Source organism: Rhincodon typus, chromosome 45, assembly GCF_021869965.1.
Source record: "Rhincodon typus isolate 14 chromosome 45, sRhiTyp1.1, whole genome shotgun sequence".
NCBI lineage: Eukaryota > Metazoa > Chordata > Chondrichthyes > Orectolobiformes > Rhincodontidae > Rhincodon > Rhincodon typus.
In genome coordinates, this window is record NC_063376.1 from 6,834,025 (window position 1) to 6,851,226 (window position 17,202).

Below are 17,202 nucleotides of genomic sequence, written 5' to 3' on the forward strand. Positions count from 1 at the left end.
CCCCTGTCTTCAATGGCAGCCATTTGCAGTGTCCCATACTCAATGGCAGCTATTTGCAGTGTCCCCTGTCTTCAATGGCAGCCATTTACAGTGTCCCCTCTATTTAATGACAGCCATTTGCAGCGTCCCCTCCCTTCGATGGCAGCCATTTGCAGTGTCCCCTGTCTTCACCGGCAGCCATTAGGAGTGGCCCATTTCGGCCAGCCCTTTCAGCCCTGGTGTGGCTATCTATACTATATCCCACCATCTTTATGATTCCGATCTGGAGTCTCCTCAGGCAGCTGAACCGAGATTTTTTTTTTTTTAAAAAAAGGCTTTCCTGAAGCATAGACTGATCATAAACGTGCTTCGAAAAGATTCCGATGAGTTATTGGTGCTAAGTCTAACGTCACAAACTTAATGTGAGAACACCACCACCTGCAGGTTCCCCTCCGAGCCACTCACCATCCTGACTTGGAAATACATCGCCAAATCCTTCAGTGTCGCTGGGTCAAAATCCTGGAATTCCCCTCCCTCATGGAACTGCGTGGGTGTCCCTACCCTAAAAGGTGAACTGTAGCGGTTCACAAAAACAGCTCACCACCTTCTCCTGGACACCTAGGGATTGACAACGGCGCTTACCGCCCCAAAGCGAGTTTAGAAACGTACCTCTTGCGACACCCATCTCCACGCCCTGAACCTGGCTGCTCTTGAGATAGGGTCCAAGAAGCAAAAAAAAGGTGGCAGCAGAGCATTGCTAACAGGAGAGGCATCACCCAACCTCATGGTAAGGGAAGGGTGGACACACATCAGAGCCGGGAGCCTCCGATATGAATACTGCCATTGTTCATCAGCTTTTAAAAGAAAAACGTGTAAATTAGGGTGAATAGTGCTTCTCATTGTGTCAACTAACAAGCAATGTGCTGAACTGAGTTACTTAACCCTCCCCACCGACCTGAGTCTGTTTGTTTATGGTTTGTTAGGTTTGATGTGCTAGTCTGATCAGTGATTGACCTGTAACCACGTGGGTCATACCTACTGCCCTGTCCTTACTCCCTCCTTTTGCACTCGGGCTATGAGAGGGGTGCAGAGATTGGGAGGGTGGATGACATTGGACCAATAAAGCCCACAGCCCAAAAAGTCCAGGCCGCCCAAAACCAGCCACAACAGATGCACGGACATTAAACTAGATTACTGAAATCTGGTCTCAGTGACGGAGATTTCACAAAATGTGCTTTCGGAAGGAAAGAAACAAATTTGCCACCCTGCTGCCCAACATCACCGTGCTGGCACTGAGGCGCACAATCTGTTCTCTCTCTTCCCCCACTACCCCATCAGAATACGCAAGTGAAACCTGTGGGGAAAGAACAGCGCGCACACACACACACACACACACACACACACACACACACACACACGGCTGCTTCTGGGATCTTGCTGTGCACAATTTCCCTCCCCCCTCCTTACCCCCTTTCAACAAGTCAAAACAGCACATCGAGCAGGCTGAAGCAGTCTAAATTAAACACAGCCCCATTAGAATCATAGAGACGTACAGCACAGAAACAGACCCTTCGGTCCAACTTGTCCGTGCCAACCAGATATCCTAAATTAATCTAGTCCCATTTGCCAGCATTTGGCCCATATCCCTCTCAACCCTTCCTATTGAAGTGCCATCCTCTTCAGAGTGCTCGATAATCACAGAGTAAGGGGTGACAAAGGTGACCTCACTGCAGACCGAGTGTGTTCATGTTCACATGCTGTTGTATTTTACCAGAGCTTTGTCCTGTACTGCTCAGACTCTGGTCAAGAGTCACCATAAAATGCTTCAATGTATCACAACTTGAGAATAATAAAAATGTAGTCTGAAACTACGAAGCTGCCTTGCGTTTCCTTCCAAACATCACGCTGTTGCTCCAGCTACTGGAACATCAGCAGAGGCAGGCAGGTGTGCGCTAAAAATGTTGAATGTTTCTCAGTCAGTGGGTGTATGGGAGAAAAAGAGACTTCTATCAAATACTCATTGGATTGAGACTTTTAGTTGGCTCAACTGGGTCTCTTCCATTGCACTGTCAATCACTATATTTCTGCTGACAAGTGCTGGTCCACCTCTCCAGTACAGACACTCCGTATCAATGGTGTACACCATTTACAAGATGCACTGCTGCCTCACGGTGCCAGGGATCTGGGTTCGATTTCACCCTCGGGCGACCGTGTCTGTGTGGAGTTTGCAGATTCTCCCCGTGTCTGCGTGGGTTTCCTCAGGTTTCCTCCACAGTCCAAACGATGTGCAGTTTAGGGTGGATTGGCCGTGCTAAATTGTCCTGTAGTGTTCAGGGATGTGTAGCTTAGGTGGGTTATAGGGGGATGGGTCTGGGTGGGATACTTTGGAGGTTCAGTGTGGACTTGTTGGGCCAAAGGGCCTGTTTCCACACTGTAGGGATTCTCTGATGAAATTTCCAAGGCTCCTCCAACACTTTAGAGAGAGAGAGGCAAAGGGCAGAGGTGGGAAAGGCAGCAGATACATGAGAACACCCTTTGCAAGCTCCCCTCCCACATCACACACCAGCCTGACTTGGAAATATAATCGGCTGCTCCTTTAGTGTCACTGGGTCAACACTGGGAACTCCCAAACAGCACAGTGTGGGTTCTGCTGACTACAGCGATTTAAGGCAACAGCTCACCAACACGTCTTCAATTACAGGATGGGCAACAGATGCTAGCCTTGAGAATAATGTCCACACCCCATGAACTAAATCAAAAAAAAAAAAAATGCACACAGTGGCCAACATGACCCAGACCCACCCAGGAAAAGGAAGGTGCAGGTTAAGTGCACGATGAGACTGGAGTACAAAGTGTGGCGGGGGAGTGGGGTTTGGGAGGAGAGGTGCCCAGCCACTGGGAGGCCTCAGTGTAATGGGAATAGATCTTGGACCAGTTATCAGGTCTATTGGTATTGTTACTGGATGGTTAATCCAGAGACTCTCAGGTAATGTTCTGGGGACCTGGGTACGAATCCTGCTGTGGCAGATGGCGGTATCCGAATTCAGTAAAAATCTGGAATTCAGAGTCTAATGATGACCATGAATCCATTGTCGATTGTTGGAAAAACCCATCTGGTTCACTAGTGTCCTTTAGGGAGGGAAACTGCCATCCTTACCTGGTCTGGCCTACATGTGGCTCCAGACCCACAGCCAATGTGGTTGACTCTTAACTGCCCTCTGGACAACTAGGGATGGGCAATAAATGCTGCCTGGCCAACGATGCCCTCATCCCGTGAGCAAATTAAATTTAACATGCCGAGACATGGCAATCACAAATGCGAGAAGTCAAACAGAACTTAAAACAATAGCTGACGGTTTTATTAAAACACCATGTGGGGCCCAAAGGGGCATAAGTACATTTGGTCTGACTTTACATTTGTACAAGTTCTAGCATTTTTTTTTGCAAAGTGCAAATACAATTCTTTTTAAAATTAAAAAAAACAAAAACAAACAAACAAACAAACTGTTGTGAGTTTACACAGGACTTTCATTCACACTGACATCCAAATCCCGATTAATGTGCACAGATCTTTGAAAATGAAAAAATAAACACACGCACGCGCGCACACACACGCACACACACACACACACACACACACACGCAGAAAACCCAGAATATATATTAAAAAGTTACAGCGCCCCAGTCAGTGACAATCCCTATCATTATTCCTAGCACATGCACACATGCAGCAGCAATCTGGGAATTCTGGGATGGAGAGCAGGCAGCCAGAGGTCAATTCTGCAAACCGTTGCTATTGGAGGAGAATATGTTAGCTTCTTGCTGCGGTCAGGAGGAGGACAAGGCCTACAGCTCAAGCTCCTAGTGAATCCCCAACAGTTGCACCTAGCCAAAAAGTACAGAAGGTTCCTCCCATGACGCACGTGGGGGCCTGGTTCCTCCCATTTCCCCCCAAACATCCCAGCCCTGCCCACCCTCAACATAAACAACTATCTAACACTTAGCTCCTCTTCCTGCTCACGCCCTCTCAAAGGAGGAGGGGTGGTCAGTAGCTGGGAGGAAACGCGATGGGGTGAAGGTGATAAGCTGATTAAGATCGCTCCAGCTACCAGCCCTTATTGTCACCAGTTGGTTCATTCAAGTTCCTACTCTCTCAGAATGTGTCAATGCTTCATTTCTGTGGCACCAAGAGGAGATTGAGGGGTCAGGAGGGACCCTTCAATACTCAGTGGGAGCAACTCCTGTCTCCAATTGGAGGGAGGATTAGCAACATCAGCAATGCAAAACATGCACATTGACCATCAAACACTCCCAGGACAGGGACAGCACGGGGTCAGATACAGAGTAAAGCTCTCTCCTCTCCTTAGGGCTCTGGTCTGCAGCACCCTGCTCAGGAAGATGTGCTATTTCAGAAAAGGACTAGTGTTTAAGCTGTGACACCACCACAGGTGAATATCCCACACTGGGCTCACAAGAATGAGCAGTTGCCCATAAAGTCTGTGAAGGGGTGAGATGTCGATGGAAACGTGCCACATCATGAGAGAGAGAGTCTTGCACGAGTCTGAGCTCCCAACTCCACACTCGGTATCTCTAAACTAACCCAAGAGAAGCTTGTTGTGCCCTTGTTTAACATTCCCGCAGCCTCCTCCTCCCCCCACACGAACCCCATTCTCCACCCCTCCCACCCCCCAAACCCAAAGACATCACTTACTCATTGTAAACTCTCATTTACCCCAGTCAAGAGGTCTCACATTCACTCCAGCTAGTCCCACCTTAGACCAGTCAAGCTTCCCACCTACAGGGGCTGGGGGAGGGGGGGGGCAGGTGCAGTCTCTGAAAACACAAAAGTACTGAAGTATAAACTAATTGTCAGATTTGCATGAGGAAAACTTCCCTTGTTCTAGTGCATGCTCTTCCAACAAAAAAAAAAAACAGGGGACTACAGAAATCGTAGACTCTCTCCAGTTGGGGTAGTGTCTAATCTTTTAGGAACCTTACCAGTCAGAATCTCTATTACAAGCTCTCTGGATGCAGTCTTGAATCAGGGGGATTATTAGTGTCAAAGGGGGACCCGGACTCAGCCGAGCACATTTCAACCCAGGCCTCACCCGGTTTAAAACCGAGTGTGCAGCAAGTTGAGGCATGGATATTTATCTGGGACACATGGGAAAGAGCTCTCCCCTGTCCTGGGGAAGATTCAGCTGGTGGAAGATCCTTTGCAGAAATACTCAGGCATCGGTCAGCGTTACCGACTCGCAGTGCAGAGGGAGACTTCACAGGAAAACCAAAAACAAACAAACCCAATAGTTAACAACCCATAGGGAGGGCCCAATCGAACACACATGGCGAAAATGAAACCTCCCAGGATTGTGTGGTCGGACGACAGTGCCTCTGTCAGAAAATCTGAATGGGCTGTTGGTGTGCCAAACGAAGAGTGGCATGGCACTTCACTTCTTGGTTCCAGGAGATCAGAACAGGCAGCTCTTCAGACAGGAGGTGGTGGCCATTCAGCCCCCAGCTAAGCCTGTTACACAGGAATATGAGGTGGCCCTTCAGCCCTTCAAGTCCGGCCCAACATTCAATAGAAACATAGCTGCCTCAATTCTGGTTATAAGTCACATCTCTTATTGATCCCAGCAAAAATCTAATGACCTCAGTTCAAGGGCTTGAATCCAGGCAATGCATTCCCCTGGAGTGTTCCTCTACCAGCAGCTTTGTGAAATAACAGAACTTCTTCATTTCGGCAATGCAATTTTAAATTGGAACCAGCTTATACAAGTAGATACCTGCTCCATAGTGCACATACTTGTGATTAAAACTCAAAGAGAAAGGCTTCACTTCTGCATCCTTCTGGAGGGGCCGTGAGTAAAAAGGCATCTTCATTGTAGGTACTGTCTCTGTAATGTGGGGGAAAAACACGGGTCCCCTCCTGTCAGAGCCCAAATCCATCCGTTCCCCCAGGTCAGAAATCCTGATCGAGAGCCAACCCCACACAAGAAAGGGAATCAGGGGTTAAAAACCAGAAAAAGGCAGGGAAACAGAAGCTAGGATCTTGGTTGATGCAGTGATCAAATTGAACGACAAATCAGACCCATTGGGCTCCTACATAGGTCCTACATTCTGTTGTCAGAAAGCTCACTCATCTCCTGCACCTCCATGGAAACATTGAAGAGGAGGAGTAGGGCCTTCAAGTCCGCTCTGTCATTCGTTATCACGGCTGATCATCCAACTCAGTCCCCTGTTCCTGCTTTGCCCCCCAACCTCCCACTAACTTTTGACGCCTTTAACCCCAAGTCCTTCCTGGGGACATTCAATGCTGCACCCCCCAACCATTTCCCTGCAGCAGACAATTCCACACATTCTGTGGGCGAAGAAATTTCTCCTCACCTCTGCCCTGAACGGCCTACCCTGTATCCTTAGACTGTGACCCCCTCCCCCCCAAACCCTGAATTCTGGGCTCCCCAGTCATCAGGAACCCCCTTCCTGTCGTGGTCTAACCCTGCTAGGGGTTTTCTTTCAGATCCCCAAACCCCTCGTTTCTCAGAAATGCACAGAGTGCGTCTGCAATTCACTGACCAATGTTAGCACCCGAGCTGCCTCGATGCAACTCGACAAATGGCGTGGCCGATATTCCCCAACGCAAGTGTCCACCAACCACACCCGCCCCCCCCCAAATAAACCACAGTTGAAATGCTTGTCAGTACAGTACTCCGCTGGGAAGTGAGCTCAGTCCAGTGGACAGCGCTGCTTCCAAACCATGGGGATAAAAGAGACAAGCAGCTGATTAGTGTTTTGTTTTTAAAACCAAGGGAGGAGCGAAAATAAGCTTCTTCATTCAACCTGTCCAGCTGGATGGGGGTGGGGTTTGCTGGGGGTACACACTGAGCGAGAAAGATACACGTTTTCCTTCATGCGCAGGCTGGACAGAGTAGAGAGGGAGAATCCATTTCCAAATCTTGAGGGGAGCAAGAACAAGGTGGGTGGGGGGAGGATTTTATGTTGAAAAGGGAGCTGGACGGGACCCTCATGGTTGAAGGGACTGAGGTGGGGGGTGTGGGTTAAAACGGAGAGTAAGCGGGAGCGAGCAGAAGATCGAGATGGCACGATTGAAGGGCCGAGTGGCCTGCTCCTGAACCTACTTTCTCTGTTTCTGCATACGGCGGCTTGCGAAAGGGGCGAGGGAATATCGTTTTTTTTTTTTTTTTCCTCCCCTGTCGAATAGTTCGGATCAGCCTGGGGATGATGTGGTTTGGGGGTGTGGGGTGAGTTATTCGGAAAAAAAAAAGTGTGTGCAGGGATTGGAGGGGAAAAAAAAACAGAAAGGCAGGAAAGGATGTCGGCGCCAGCTCAGGGATGCTCGGTTTGGGGGGGGGGGGGAAGAGAGGGGGAAGCGGTTAGTGTTAAATGACAAATAGAAGTAAAACCGAAGAAGTAGTAGTAGTGGTTGGCACTTTGTACCAAAAATATAAAAAGAAACAAAACAGGGGCTGAGGGCGAAAATTTTTGGAGGGGGGTTGGGGAAAGAGAAAAAGAAGGTTCACAATCACAAACCTGACAAAAAGGCCTCAATGATAAACCTCCAAAAAAAAACAAAATAAACTGAACCAGCTACAAGCAGAACAGCAGAGCTCACTCACTCATCGAATGGCCACAGCTTTCCAACCACCACCCTGCCCCATGACCAACCGTTGCCCACCATCTACACACCAACAGCAAACCTCAAAAAAACTTTGTCACCTCCATTTCCACCCCCCTCCAACCTCACCCCAATTCACAAAACCTGACGCAGTTCCTGCCAAGATCTGGGATCCACGAGGATGTGAAAGGAGGATCACTGAAGGAGTCACTGGGAGGATTTCCCCGGGTGCACACGCACCAGGTGTTCCTGGATGGGTGGAGGGTTCTCCTTCTCCCTTCCCCTCTCCTCTCCTCCCCCCGGCCCGTATCTTCCCCCCCCCCCCCCCCTCACTCCAGGCCAGCAGCTCAATGTGAGACCACCGGGAGGGCGGGAGTTGGTTGGTGTAGACAGACCTCCAAACAAAACCCCTCCGTGTGTCTCAGCTCCTTCCAACGCTGCGAGTTGGCCTCAGGACCTCCATCATTCCCAGGTTGCGGATGTCACTGGAGATAGAATATAGTCTCATGTCCACTTTCTACCTGGTCTAGGCCAATCCTCAACTGTCCATCTTCCAGAGACAGAAAGAGAGAAAGAGAGAAAGGAGACAGCGAGAAGAAAGGAGAGATGAGAAAAAAAAGGAGATAAAGAGAGAAGGGAGACGGGAAAAAGGACAAATAAAAAGGAAAAAGGGAGGAAGAGTGAGAGACAGGGGAAAAAGGGAAGAGAAAAATGGGAGAAAGAAAAAAAGAGAGGAAAGAAAATTTCACCCAGACCCAATTCAGAGTTCAACTCCTAGTTGGTAACCAGAGGTTAATAAGATAGTGTTAGAAAGAGATTGGTTACAGACAATCCCCAGGGTAGGAATGTTGCCTGGTGTCCAAGGTAACTCAAATTCAAGTCAATAAAACGACAGGTCCCTTGCCTGCAGGGCCACTGACTTCAGAGAACATGCAGTCTGCACCGACTCCCCTGGTCGACTGGCCATTCAGGGCATGTGGCGAATGGTGTGGAAGATCCAGTCCATTTTGGTGGTCCATCCGCCATGGTGGGCATCGTTCATCTGCTTGGTGAAATACTCCAGGGCCTCCTGCTCCATCTTGTCCAGAGCCAGGGTCTTGCGGATGTAGGCGATATCGTCGAAGGATTGCAGCTCGGGCATACCGGAGCCTAGCATCATGGAGAACAGGTTGATAAAGAGGTTGGCGTGCTGTCGGATGGCAAGGTACGCTTTGTAGCACATTTCCTGGAACCTGGGAAGAGACAGAAAGCAACCACACGTGGTGAGTAACCAACCAACACAATACCTTCGACCCCTAGCCCACCAACAACAACTTGCATTTGTGAAGCGCAGAAACAGACAGAAGGGCTGCAAGCCTGGAATGAAGGAGGAGGGTCGGTTTTAAGGTGGTGGGGGGTGAGTTTAGGGAGAGAATTCCAAAGTCTGGGACTCGGGCTGTTGAAAATACAGCTGCCAGGGCGGGGCGGTGGTGGGGAGGGAATATACAGGAATACAGAAGAGTCTGGGAAGGTCATACGCACCTTTCCTCTAAGCTGCGCCCATGTACAGGCTCTCAGACGTTCCCGGGTCTGCACCCTGATTGAAATCCAGCTCCTGAAGCCACACACAGACCTCACAGGTTTGTGCAGAAGGGGTGGGGGGTGGAATTAGAGGGAACTCTTGGCTGCAGGGTGTTAGATAAAAGAGGAGGAGAAGCAATTTCCCTCTGAGCCACTGGGAGGGGGCTGCACACACCACTCAATAATACTGACCCACCCACGTTCAGTTTCTACAGTCACCAGTGCAAACCTCAGATGTCCATGGGACTAAAATTACAGGCATCCTAGCAGGGTCTCCGATGAAGAGTTGTCTAGATTCAACATTAGCTTTCTCTCTCCCCAAGGATACTACCTGACCCGCTGGGACTTCTATGTTCTGAAAACACAAAAATGCTGGAAGGATATTCTATTCCCACTAGTTAGTATGTCAGTAATTGAGGGAGGGGGGGTCACAATTTCAAAGCCGTCAGCAAGAGCACCAGGACAGAGATGAGAAGAAACTTCTTGATACAGCCGTGTTAGGATTTGGAATGCGCTGCTTGGGTAGTGATGGGGGTGGATTCCATAGGAAGTTTCAAAAAAAAAAAAAAAAAAAAAAAAAAAAAACACGACTTGGATGCACTTTTGAAAAGGGATGAATTGAGAGGGAGATAGGACAGGAGAATGGGAACGGGTGGGAAACTCTTTCAGGAGCTGGTACAGATGCGAAGGGCCCCAATTTCCTTTTCCTATACTGGAAATTCACCGATTCTTTCAGAGGGGCGAGTCTCCCAAACAAAGGGATCAGATGAGAATTTGACACAGTACGGGAGCCACACTTACAGCTCAAACTCCTTGGTTTTGGTGCACTCCTGAGCACCCTTACTGATGACAATGAGGAAGTCCTGTGTCAGAACAAAAGGCACGCGCTCTCGTTTGTAGCCAAACTTCTTCTTCTTGTGATCGAGGAAGTGGCCAAAATCGATGTGAAATAGCTGGAAGGAGGCGAGAGAACCAACATTAATACAAGGAGCAACACATGTAATCCCAAGTGCCAATGTTCTAGGGGCATGGGTTCAAATCTCACCATGGAAGGTAGTGAAGTTACAATTCAAACTAAAAAAAAAAACAAAAAATCTGGACTAAAAAGCTAGTTGGTTACATGGTCAACATCAACTATTGTAGAAACCCACCTGGCTGACTACAGTCGGTCATACAGCACAGGAACAGACCCTTCGATCCAACCCATCCATGCTGACCAGATAACCTAAATTAATCCAGTCCCATTTGCCAGCATTTGGCCCATTTCCCTCTAAACCCTTCCTATTCATGTACCCATCCCGATGCCATTTAAATGTTGTAATTGTACCACTTCCTCTGGCAGCTCATTCCATACACGCACCACCCTGTGTGAAAAAGTTGCCCCTTTTGTCCCTTTTTCCTCTCACCTTAAACCTATGCCCTCTAGTTTTGGACTCCCCCACCCCAGAGCAAAGACCTTGGTTGTTCACTCTATCCACGACCCTTATGATCTTATTAACCTTTATAAGGTCACCCCTCAGCCTCCGATGCTCCAGGGAAAATAGCCCCAGCCTATTCAGCCTCTCCCTATAGTCCATCCCCAGCAACATCCTTGCAAATCTTTTCTGCACTCTTTCAAATTTAAAAACATCTTTTCTATAGCAAGGAGACCAGAATGGAATGCAATATTCCAAAAGTGGCCTAATCAATATCCTGTACAGCTGCAACATGCCCTCCCGACTCCTATACTCAATGCACTGACCAACAAAAGTCAAAAAATCACAACACCAGGTTATGGTCCAGCAGGTTTGTTGGACCAGGACCTGGTGTTGTGTGATTTATGACCTTGTCCAACCTCCACATCCTGACCGATAAAGGCAAGCGTACCAAAAGCCTTCTTCACTATCCTGTCTACCCCGAGACTCCACTTTCAAGTAACTGCAAAGCTGCACCCCTGGGTTCGTTTGTTCGGCAACACGGATGTCTTATAGTCAAGGAGGTCTGCTGTGCTCCTCTAGCCTGGCCTACATGTGGCAGATTCATAACGGGTAGGGACGGGCTGTAAAGGCTGGCCAGGTCAGTAACACAAACAGCTAACCTCACGAACAAATGCCAATTGTGACCTTTTCACCAAAACGCTCGCGCTCCCATTGAGCCCGCCGCTAAGTTTGTTCAGGATGTGACTCTCCCACCACACCGCTTCCCGCTCCCCCCTCCCCCGCCCCCCCGAGCCCGCTCACCTGGCCATCATCCTTCACCATGATGTTGCTGTTGTGTCGGTCTCCAATCCCCAGGATGAATGTGGCCACACAGTAACCGGCGCAGGAGTGTGTGAATAAGTCAATTGCAGCATCGTAACTGGCAAGCAAAAACATCAGAACGTGAAAAGCTTTCAGCACTGAAGCAGGCCGCTCGGCCCATCTTGTCTTCGTGGCTACCGTAGCTCTACACAAGTCTCTGCCCATCAGCAGATCCCCTAACACTTCCTTCTCCGGTCAGCCTTTGTCCAGTGTCCCCTCTCTGTGGGGCACTCCGCACTCCATATTCCAGGAGGTTTCTCCCGAATTCCGGGTTGGATTGGTTCGCACCCAGTACACGTTGGCAGCAACTCTCCCATCCTCACTCCGCAGGCAGGGAGACCTCGATGACCACTGGATGAAGCCACCAATTGTGCAACTGGTCACTGCCATTTGTGGGAGCTTGCTGTGCTCTGGGGTGACTGCCACCGGCCCCACCCCCACCGTAAGTTTATACTCTTCAAATGTCCATCTGATTTTTCTCTCTCCAGCAATCCCCACTCCCCATTTCCCCCCCGAGCACGGTACATCCCAGATCATTAATGCACACAGGCAGAAAAAAAACAAAACAAACATTCTTCACATTCAACCACCCACCCTTCAAAAATTGGAAATCTGTACTCCTTGGATCCTGGTTATAGAATCCCTACTGTGTGGATGCAGGCCATTCAGCCCATCGAGTCTACACCGACCCTCCAAAAAAAAAACATCCAACCCAAACCCACCCCCTAACCCTATCCCTGTAACCCTGCAACCCTGCATTTCCCACAGCTAACCCACCCATCCTGCACATCCCTGCGCACTATGGGGTAATCTAGCATGGCCAGTCCATCTAAACCGCACATTGTTGGACTGTGGGAGGAAACCCACACAGACACGGAGAGAACGTGCAAACTCCACACAGACACCCGAGGGTGGAATCGAACCCGGGGACCTGGTGCCAACCACTGAGCTGCTCCAAAAGGATGAGGATGATCTCAATGACTGATGAAGCATACCCCAACGGGCTGAATGGCACCCGTCAGCTCCTGAGCCTCACCATCTTACCCCGAGCTAGCCCACAACGGCCAACTTGCAAAACGGTACACTGACACAGACATCCCCTAACCTCCCGGGCTGGCTCAGATACACAGAGCAGGTGGGAGAGATGAGAAAGCAGGACTTACGCCTCTCCTTTGTTCTTGTCCTTCAACCACTGGTGCAGCGTGTGGCTGTTGAATTGCAGAGCTCCCTTCAAGCCGCCCTTGCACTGAATCTGCATGATCGTGTGAGAACTCCTGACCGCCTCAATCAAACCCACACAGTCACCTATCGACAGGCACCCATAGGGCAGCATCCTGGCAACAAACAGACTGTGAGCATCAGCATCCTTCAACGAGAGAGCGGGCGCGAGAAGAAAAAGAAACTTTATTGTAATGTTAAAGTGAAACAGGTGGAGGGTATTGATTGGAGTATTATATCCAGTTCTGGTCACCCTATTATAGGAAGGGTATTATTGAGATGGAGAGGGTTCAGGAGAGATTTGCCAGGAATGAAAACTGAGTCGTAAGGAGAGGCTGGGACATTTTTCACTGGAGCATAGGAGGTTGAGTGGTGACCTTATAGAGGTTTATAAAATCATGAGGGATACAGATAGAGTGAATGGCAGGTGTATTTTCCCTAGAGTGGGGGATTTCAAGACTAATAAAGGGGCAAGTTTTTAAGGTGAGAGGAGAAAGATTTAAAAAATACATAAGGGACAATTTTTATAGAGTGGCTAGAGTGTGGAATGAACTTCCAGAGGAAGTGGTGGATGTGGGTACAGTTGCAACATTTAAAAGACATTTGGATAAATACATGAATAGGAAAGGTTTGGAGGGATATGGGCCAGGAGCAGACAGGTGGGACTGGTTTAGTTTGGGATTATGGTTGGACCGAGGGGTCTGTTTCAGTGCTCTAAGTATGTTAGTCAGAAGTCACGCAACACCAGATTATAGTCCAACAGGTTGAAATCACAAACTGTCGGAGCGCTGTTCCTTCATCAGGTGACTTCACTCTTCTGTGGTTACATCCTTGTCTAAGTATCCTCAGGAATTAGGCACACACAGCGTCTACCAGTAACCTCTGGGCTGAACAGGAAAGGGATTAAAGGTTGGGGTGAGCAGGTGGGTAAGTGGAGCTGAGTCCACAAAGAGGTCAGCCATGATCCTATTGAATGACAGAGCAGGCCCAAGGGGCCAGGTGGCCAACTCTTGCTCCTATCTCTAACGTTTCCATAACCTGAGTATTGTAGGGGTGCTGGAGTGCAACATCTAGGAACAAAAACTGCTGTAATGCTGATGTGAAAGGTGCTCTGAACTGTCAATTTCTGTTACAGTGCCATTTTAATGTTTAATCGGGTCTAAATGTGGCCTTTTCCCCCTGCATCCCTCCCTTGCCCACCTCCAACCACATGTGCATCTGGTCACAGATGCTAGTTTCTGACTTAAACTTTGAAATTGGAGCGTCTCTCTATCTTGAAGCTTCCTCTCTTTCACCCAGCTTGGAGTAACCACGGTAGGCAAGGGTTTTGATGGTCCACTCAGGTTCTGCCTTCAAAGACGAGAGCCAATGACCAGGCTCACGGACGGGTGGGGAAATCCTGCCCCCTTCAGTTAGCCTAAACGTATTGCATTGCACCCAGAACCGGAGCAAGGGTCATTGTTGCTGTATGCTGCACAGCCATCAGGCAAGATACGTTTCTACATTAACTATCGGAGCATTATAAAGGACCAGAGTGTGGACAGAGAGTTTATGCAGCCTATTCTGTACATACCGGAGATCCAGGCCCTGGTTCTGCCAAATATTCTCCATGATTCGAATGATTTGTAACGTCAGCATGTCCTGTCGCAGGTCTGTAAGAGACACACATGCAGCTGGTCACAGAACCACATTACTCCTCATCATTTGACCAAAAAACAAAAAAAGGATGAACAACAGGATTGATCGCTGACAGCAAATCTCTGAGCACCAACACATCAGGAGGCACCTCATTCATAGAGCCCCTACAGTGTGGAAAGCAGGTCATTCGGCCCATTGAGTTTACATTGACCCCCTGAAGAACGGCCAACCCAGTCGCCCGGCACTTCCCAGGGCACTACGAGACAATTTAGCATGGCCAATCCACCCTAACTTGCACATCTTTGGACTGTGGGAGGAAACCCATGCGGACACAGGGAGAATCCGTGTGGAGCTTGACAACAGGCACCCAAGGGTGGATTTGAACCCCGGTCCCCGGTGCCATGCTAACCACTGAGTCACTGTGCCACCCTAATTCCACATGGCGGGGGGGAGAGAAAGAGAGAGAAAAAAAAAAAAAACGGAAAAATAATAAACAGGGTTCGAGCAACGATAGGCAGCCCCGGCTGGGTAGAAATGGCACCAGAGAACACACAACTAAAGTTTGGTATGCAGCCAATTGAAAAGGAAACCCCAGATAGAGACTTGGGTGGAGATTATTCCCAGGGTAGGGGTTCACAGTTTTGCACACCTCCCCTTGTTCTCACTACTCTTCGTTTCCCTGGTTGATGAAAAGGGCAGGGACACTGCAGAGGAGGAGCAGGGATTTTACCTCAGGTGGCCTAGCTGGTGCACAGGGTTGAGTGGATAGATGAATCCTTGCATTCAACAACAACAAAAAAAAAATGCTTGCAAGAACTGATTCTACACCTTTGACTAGCATTCTCCCCTAATTGCAAGCTTTCACAAAGCTCTTTACAGCTAAAAAAGTGCTTTTTTTTGGGTGGGAATGGGGTGGTGTTGGATGATGTGGAGTTGTTGTTGAAGTGTAGAAACCAGCACAGCGAAATCTGTGCGTAGCAAGCTCCCACAGAATTTAAACAGCCCACAAACTAAGTATTTTTTGTGTGTTTATAAGTGATTTTGGTCGAGGGGTAGAGTCACTAGGAAGGAGATAGGGAGGGAGCAGGCAGACTCCTCTGTTCAATATCTCGAGGAGGCCGACCCCCACCCCACAGGCAGTCCCCCAGTGCTGGGCTACTGGGGGTCTCCACAGTCTCAAACCTGCCGAGGTGGGGGGCTAGACAGCAGCGCAGGGATGCGAGAGCTCACCGTCCCCGTTCTTGAAGATGATCTCGTTGTTGGTGAAGAGCAGCTCCGACATGATGTCCGGGTTTTCCCAGTTCAGCCAAAGGGGCCGCTTCGCTGAGGACATGATCCTGCACTCTTCCAGCCTGGGAAGAGGACAACAGCAACAAGTCCGAATCGGACTGAGAGTGGGATTTTACAGCACGGCCCAATGCAGACACCCCCTCCGCGCGCCCCGCGTGAAGTGAATCCCATGCCATTGCGAACCTAGATAAGAATCTTTTCCTTCGAAAGGCTGGTTTATTGACGGGGTTAACCGAGCAACTCAGTTTAAAAAAAGCAAGACGGCGGCAGCGAAGTAAGCAGCACGAGGACTCAACCTTTCCGTCCGCTTCTCTTTATTCTCCCCCCCAACCCCTGGTTTTCTTTTTTACATTTTTTATTTTAAAATATAAACCGACCTTGGTTTGTTTAGAGAGTGGCAGTGCTGTGGCAGCGGAGGGACCGCAGTGGCAGCTAGGCCCGAGGACGAAGCAGGGGTGGGCCGGGACCCAGAGCGGTCAGCCTATCGCCAATCTGGAGTGCAGGAGAGCGCGAGGGGGACAACGTGTGGGAAGCCCCCACTGCATGAACAGACTGCAGGCTATAGGAAGGACTGCAACATTTATTTCTAACTCACACCATGAAGAACTGCAGCGTACAACTTTTAGCTTTTCTGTATTTTTGTACCTAGCATATTTGAAGGTAAGATTTGTAACATGATGCCCTGTTTGGCGATGTTGTACACATTTCACTGTCCTCCTGTACTCGAGCACACATGACGACGAAACTAATTCTAACATGCACGTAGCTCAGGCTCCTGTGGTGCCCACTGGTCACTGAACTCAAAGATAACCAGCAGGTACCAAGTGCCCCCTCTCTCCAGGATGAGAGAACAGTTACTGGGGATGCTCGCATTTATCCTCCTGCTCCAACCCAAATCAGACGACTGTCTCAAGTGGGAACCCTCATCGAAGTGCAGAACTCCTGTGAGCAATGATTTGGCGGGCAGGGACACGAGGATTGGGAGCGGGGGGGTGGGAAGAGCAGGGATTTTACCTCAGGTTGCCTAGCTGGTGCACGGGGTTGAGTGGACAGATGAATCCTTGCAGAGCCTCCATGTAATCTGGTCGACTCATCTGCTCCACCAGGAACTTCATCTGCATCTAGGACGAGAGAGGGGAGAGATTGCAGAGACTCACAGTCAGCGCTGCAGCTTAGTGAACGGTTCACTCACTCTCATCGCACGGTGATACCGAGCAAGGAGATAGTAGGAACTGCCGATGCTGGAGTCAGAGATAACACAGTGTGGAGCTAGAGGAACGCAGCAGGCCAGGCAGCATCAGAGGATCAGGAAAGCTAACGTTTTGGGTCAGGATCCTTCTTCAGAAACGACAACTTTCCTGCTCCTCTGATGCTGCCTGGCCTGCTGCATTCCTCCAGCTCCACAGTGATACTGAACAAGGTGGCGGCTATTCGGCCCACTGAACGGGCTGTCCAATTACCACCCAGTCCCCATCACTCTAGCATCCTATTCTCAAAGATCCAGCACCCTTTAGATATTGCCACCTCCTATGTTTCCCTTTTTAAATTTCAGCCACCACCTTTCTGCCCACTGTACCAGCCAATCAAGATCAGTATTGCATG

At 49.3% G+C, this 17,202-nt stretch overlaps 2 protein-coding genes across 2 annotated transcripts in view; one reads left to right on the plus strand and one right to left on the minus strand.

Moving 5' to 3' along the window:
- The window catches only part of LOC109925754 (ephrin type-B receptor 4-like), a 190,249-nt gene that overhangs the window by 78,725 nt on the left and 94,322 nt on the right, over positions 1–17,202 (plus strand). The window lies entirely within an intron of this gene.
- The window catches only part of LOC109921900 (phosphatidylinositol 4,5-bisphosphate 3-kinase catalytic subunit alpha isoform-like), a 28,116-nt gene continuing 18,863 nt past the window's right edge, over positions 7,950–17,202 (minus strand). Inside the window, 8 exon segments of the mRNA XM_048620044.1 lie at positions 7,950–8,594; positions 8,597–8,847; positions 9,977–10,128; positions 11,395–11,512; positions 12,618–12,788; positions 14,246–14,324; positions 15,541–15,662; positions 16,615–16,721. Coding sequence (XP_048476001.1) covers positions 8,491–8,594; positions 8,597–8,847; positions 9,977–10,128; positions 11,395–11,512; positions 12,618–12,788; positions 14,246–14,324; positions 15,541–15,662; positions 16,615–16,721 — 1,104 coding nt within the window. The 3' untranslated portion in view covers positions 7,950–8,490.